The following is a 5,981-nucleotide window of genomic DNA, read 5'->3' on the forward strand; positions in this document are numbered from 1 at the left end:
TGCTACTTAAATGTACATTAGTATATCTGATAACTCAGAAAACATTTTGGAGGTGTGTTTGTTTGTTTGTTTTAAGCTGGCCTGTCATTGGCAAACAATGATGTCTGTATGGTTTCCAATAAAACTGAGGAGCAAATCTGTTTCCTCATTCCTTGTTTAATACTATTAGGATCAAATCGAACAGTTTCTATGGTGAGCAAAGGTTACTCAGGTGAGAAAGCTGTTCATAAGATTATCAGATGAACTTCCAATATCAAGTGAGGCTGAAGAAGAAAATGAATCCCTCATAATATATACAGAAATGGGACATACCCAATGTTAGGAAGCATTCTCTTTTTTTCTGTTTTCACTATTTTTAAATTGAGGATTCACACATGGCACATACTATGTGCTGGACATTGTTATAAGCACTTAATACTATTTGCTTGAGTCTTCCTAAGTAGTTGGTTGTACATTTTTTTATTCAGATATATGTTTTTTTTTTTTTGCATTCAATGAGATTTTTATTTCAATTATCCACAAAACAATATTACAACATCTTATAAAAATATTAAGTTTTAGGCTACCATTATTCATTTAAAAAAGTGTTTGTGCTGAAGGCTGCTTTTGCCAACATTCTTTTTGGTACAGGAAAGCTCCACAGTAAAACAATAAAGATGGAGGCTGCTGGGAAAAAAACCCCTCAAATGTACAAAAACTGTTTATTTTCTTGGCAATTAAAAAATACGTAACAATTTAAATTGAATACACATCAAGTTAGAGTTAGTGTTTTATCCTTACTATACAATGGTTAAAAGGAACTGATCCATTTCATCAAAACCTAATGAATATCATCAACTTTTCCTGGCTTTTCTGATCACAATGAGTACATAAACATAACTTTGTTACCTTTTAAAAAATACTTAGAAAAACAATACAATATAGTTCACATGAAGCCCTTTAAAAAACTCCTATCACAGGTTGTAGACATTGGGACAAATAATGACGTCACTCATCTTAGGAAGCCTCTCATGGTAGAGGATTCAATACTAAACACGTTACGTAAAAAGAAGAAACAAGTATAATCTTTAGTACAGAACTTTTGCCAACTTGCATGAAGTTCATGTGTCACACTTTAAAAAAGGTTTAAATTTGAACATATATACCATGGTACAGCTATTTTAAATTTAAGGATTAAAGTGATGGTAGTTAAAAATCATATGTTGAGAACAGGAACTTTAGACAATGCTTTAAAGTGTGGCTATAAACACAGCATTTAAACATAAATACTAGACTTCATTTTGTACTTTGCTAAAATCTTAAAACACTAATGGCTGCTATTCAAATTCATTTCAGAATTTTAGTCTGGAAAACCAGGTTTTTTTTTTTTTTGTATGTTTTACTTGTGAATTTTAAATTGACCAATACTTCCCTCTTCTAAGTTAGTTTCTCAGAATACGGTTACCTCCTCAAATCAACTCCATTCCAAAAGGGAAAAATGACAACCATTAAGATAGAAGGGAAGACTCAAACGGGGTTTTGAACAGTGGAGTTCTAAGAAGGTTCTGTATAAAAGCTGGGTCAACTGGAATTAGTAAAGACTTCTCTTCACTATTTTGAGGATGGAACATTCATGTAGTGTGTATGTTAACAAAACTTAGTGTGACAGTCATATCTGATAGCTCTTAAAGTCTAAGCAAACCGCCATGTGAGGAGTTTTGCATGCCAGCAAGGCCATGCTGCCTGTCCATATCAACACCAAACATTGTATTCCACCCATCCCTCTGCCTGTAAAACTTTCACATTTTCTTTTCTCATAATTCTTCTAAATACATTTTCCTTTCTCCTACTCTATATTCAAAAACAAGCTCAAAGTGCATTCAAGTCCCTGATCTAGTGACACTTTCTATGTGTGGCACCCATCACCAGAAGAACCTATCAGCAACATCTCACAGTACCAAGTCTATTTTTTTTAAATGGACTGCTTAAATGCTGGGTTTTACCTTTCATGCTATCTAAAAATTAAGAGATGCCCTCAGATTAGATAGTATATTTTCAATTACATACTGCCTTTAGGAAAATCAATGCAACCTTACAAGAGATTAACTCACTTACTAGTTGCCTTCATTATCTTACATTGAACAATTAAAAAAAATGACTGAAGTGAAAAATTTCTTTTTCTACTTTCCAGTTCTATTAATATGAGTATGAACAGTGCATTATACTTTCAAATACCACAGCTGTGGTCTAACATTTAATCACATTTAAATGCTGTTTATAATCTATGTTTTGCTTTAGAAAAGCCTGGCCCATTTCCACACAGAAGGAGGCATATGCTAAGATTGCATGTTGACTGTTCAACACAGAAAAACCTTCAAGATCAATGCAAGACATTTTAAAAACTTGGAATGGAATTATTTGGTCCCATCAAGAATCCTAATTTTAGATTTTACTGTGGTATAACCTCCTAAATTTTGTCACTAACAATGAACAGTTTTCTGTAAGGATTCTGAGTTTGGGGAAGAAGAGAAGGAGTGGCTTGTCGACCAACAGTGGTCTTGTTCGTCCTTGCCATGCTCACACCACACCAGCAGAGTCTCACCTCTGTTGTCTTTGGACCCTGGAAGAAGTTGGAAAATGCCTCACTGGTACTTTATAGAGTTTAACACTTGGGGGGAAAGTGGTTTTGTGCAACCATGTCTGTAATTCCAGTTTACCATTAAAAACATGCAGAGTGAAGATTATCTTCTCCTGATTCCTGTCTGTGAGGAACCCCACAAACGTTCAGTATGTTTTAGCAGATTTGTGCACACAACAGGCTACTTGGATTATAAATTTTCTCCTGGTTGGTACTGTGGCTCTGTCGCAGTGAAGTAGTCTTCCAAGGAGGACTGAATATATTCAAATGTTGGTCTTTCATCGGGGTCCTTCTTCCAACAAAGATTCATTAACTCGTGGAGGGACTCTGGACAGCCCTGAGGGCAGGGCATCCTGTAGCCTCGTTCCACCTGTTCCAGCACTTCACGGTTCACCATCCCTGGATATGGTACTCTCCCCTTTGTTACCAGTTCTGTCTGGAGAATTCCAAATGACCAGACGTCCGACTTTATTGTAAATCGACCATACAGTGCAGCCTCAGGAGCTGTCCATTTGATTGGAAACTTTGCACCTTGTCTTGCCGTGTATTCATTGTCTTCTATTAATCTTGCTAAGCCAAAATCTGCTATTTTGCATACGAGGTTTTCTCCTACAAGAATATTAGCAGCCCGAAGATCTCGGTGAATATAGTTCATTCTTTCAATATATGCCATACCATCAGCAATCTGAGCAGCCATATCGACCAGCTGTGGAAGCTTCAAGTATTTTCCATCTCCTTCCTTAAGAAAATCTAGCAAGCTTCCTTTGGACATAAATTCAGTGACAATGTAAATTGGCTCTTCAGAAACAACAGCATACAGCGGAACAAGCTTATCATGTCTTAACTTTTTCATTATCTGAGCTTCTTGAAGAAAAGCTTCGGGCATCATTGTACCTGGTTTGAGTGTTTTGATGGCCACCTTCGTAGTTCCATTCCATGTTCCCATCCATACTTCACCAAAACATCCTTGGCCTAGTTTAACCTCTAGCCGCAACGACTCTCGAGGGATTTCCCAAGCATCTTTGGCTAGACCTTGAGTCTGGGGTTTCACAGTTGGACACACAGTTGTTAACTTGTGGCACAAACCATCAGCATGTTCTGTGTAGTGCTTCACCAATTTCTGCAGTGTATCAAATTGTGCTCTGGTTGTGATATAGTATCCACCGTTGTCGAGTTTCCTGATTTTGTAGTGTTTCACATTGTCCCCCCTTACCTCATCCCAATCACGAATAGAGAGGGAATAAGCACCTTTAGTAGTTTCGCTTTCTCTTACTAAGAATATACCGCGCTGATTCCCAGGATTCAGAAGTAGTCTTTCAGCATCTTTTCTCCCCATTTTGCCAAAATACCACTCTTCTGCCTGAATGGAATCAGCAGGCGCTACATAGTTGCTGGGGATATAACCGTTCTTTCCCGTAGCGATCGATCTTGCTTCCCACCAGTCTCCTTCCATATTGTTAATTATTTGAAATCTTTCACCCTTCTTGAATGAAAGGTCTTCTGTAGTTCTAGCTTCATAATCATATAAGGCCACAAATATAGTAACACCACCTGTTAAACCAGGAGGATACGAACTTGGCACCACTGAGAACGTGGAAGATGTTCCTCCAAAAGGAGTCACTCCTGAGGATCCTCCAAATGGCGTTATGGACAGACTGCTGAAGGTGGCGGGCGCTCCCTTGGCGGCGGACGACGGAGAGGCTGCGGTGGGCTCTGCTCCGTAGTGGCTGACACTTGGACTGATGGGCTCTGGAGGGTTTTCAGTCGTGTACTTGATGGCTGGACTTTTGTTTTCTTTACTTTTAATGCAGCCCATTATCAAATCTGGGCTCCGGCCGCGCGCGCATGGGTCGCGGCGGCGGCGGCGGCGGCGGGCCGAGGCGACGCCCGCGGGGCGCTCTCCCTCCTGCACGTCGTCCGGGTGTCGGCGGCGGCGGCCCGGGGACGCGTTCCCTCGAGGAGGAGGAGGAGGAGGAGGAGGGAATTCCCGGGCTCTTCCCCCCCCCTCCGCGCGTACACACACACACACACACACACACACACACACACCGCTCCGCCCCTATTCAGATATATGTTGATTGTGTGTGCATAGATATAGTACTGGTATGTGGGCACTCAAGGTAAATGGAGTATTTTTCTTTAAAAATTTAGTAATAGATGATATATTTGTGTTCAGGGAACAGATGGCAGTTGTATGCATGTGTTCAGGAACTATGAAGCTTAGATGTATGGAGATCTTATTCAGAAATTGGTGGTGAGGGAAAAGTTGGGCTCCATTCAAATCTGCAAAAAGAATCATGGTATCATTAAAATCATGCCAGTAGTGTCTGTGTGCTGGCGATATCAGCAGTGAGGAGCCTAGCATCTGCCATAATTGGAAGGTGTGGACCCTGTGCTTCTCATGACTGTGTGTTCAAAGAAAGAGAGCCATCTCACAGAAGACCTCGAGAAAGGCATTCCTGAGTTGAGACACACAGACATCTCAAAGGACAGAGTTATGAGGCTTTTTGTCAATGACCTAACAAAGGAGATCTAGGATCATGTCAGATGTTGGTGGAAATGAACACTGAGTATTTTGTGGGAAAAAAAAATGTTTATTTTGGCTTACAATCTTGAGTCAAAGTTCAGTGAAGGCAGGGGAAAGCAATAGCATGAGTAGAGGGTGGAAATCACTTCCTGGCCAACCTCAGGTGGAAAACTGCAACAGGAGAATGTACCAAACACAGGTAAGAGAAAGCTGGCTATAACATAAGCCACACCCAACAATACACTGCCCCCAGGAGGTGTTAATTCCCAGATCACCATCAGCTGGGAACTTAGCATTCAGAATGCCTGTTTATGGAGGAACACTGAATCAAACCATTATATTCTACCCCTGGACCTCCAAAACTGGTAACAACACATGATATAAAATTCAATGCACTCATCCAACTTTAAAAGTGCCTATAGTTTTGAGTAAATCCAATAAAATTCAAACATTCCCATAGTCCAAGATTTTTTGTAATTTTATTTATTAATTTTTTTCCAAACCAAGTTACCATGCTGGTTTTTAATAATAATTCTCATTCTTTTATACATTGTAAAATTGACATATTATTCAAGTTCATTGTTTATCTGTTTACCTTACTGTGGTCTAGGTACATCAAGAAAAGGCTACTTTATCAGAAATGTGTCAGAATCAAAATAACTGTTGCATATAAGTGGATATCCATTAACCATCAGGGAAAAATTGAATAACAACAAAAATTAACAAACAAAACAAGTAACAGTTTAAATAAAAGAGTACATAATAGAAATATGTTTTAACTCTTTATTAAATATGAACATATTTTGTATGTAAACAACACACATTGGTACCATCCTT

The 5,981-nt window shown here is 39.1% G+C and overlaps 1 protein-coding gene across 1 annotated transcript; it reads right to left on the bottom strand.

Moving 5' to 3' along the window:
- Positions 1 to 1,328: 1,328 nt before the first annotated feature.
- Positions 1,329 to 4,471, bottom strand: LOC123457376 (tyrosine-protein kinase Yes-like). The gene has a single exon (XM_045141324.1). The coding sequence runs from the start codon at positions 4,431 to 4,433 to the stop codon at positions 2,808 to 2,810; it is 1,626 nt and encodes a 541-aa protein (XP_044997259.1). The 5' UTR covers positions 4,434 to 4,471; the 3' UTR covers positions 1,329 to 2,807.
- Positions 4,472 to 5,981: the final 1,510 nt, after the last annotated feature.

This window comes from Jaculus jaculus, unplaced genomic scaffold, assembly GCF_020740685.1.
Source record: "Jaculus jaculus isolate mJacJac1 unplaced genomic scaffold, mJacJac1.mat.Y.cur mat_scaffold_41_1_1322751_arrow_ctg1, whole genome shotgun sequence".
NCBI classification, from domain to species: domain Eukaryota; kingdom Metazoa; phylum Chordata; class Mammalia; order Rodentia; family Dipodidae; genus Jaculus; species Jaculus jaculus.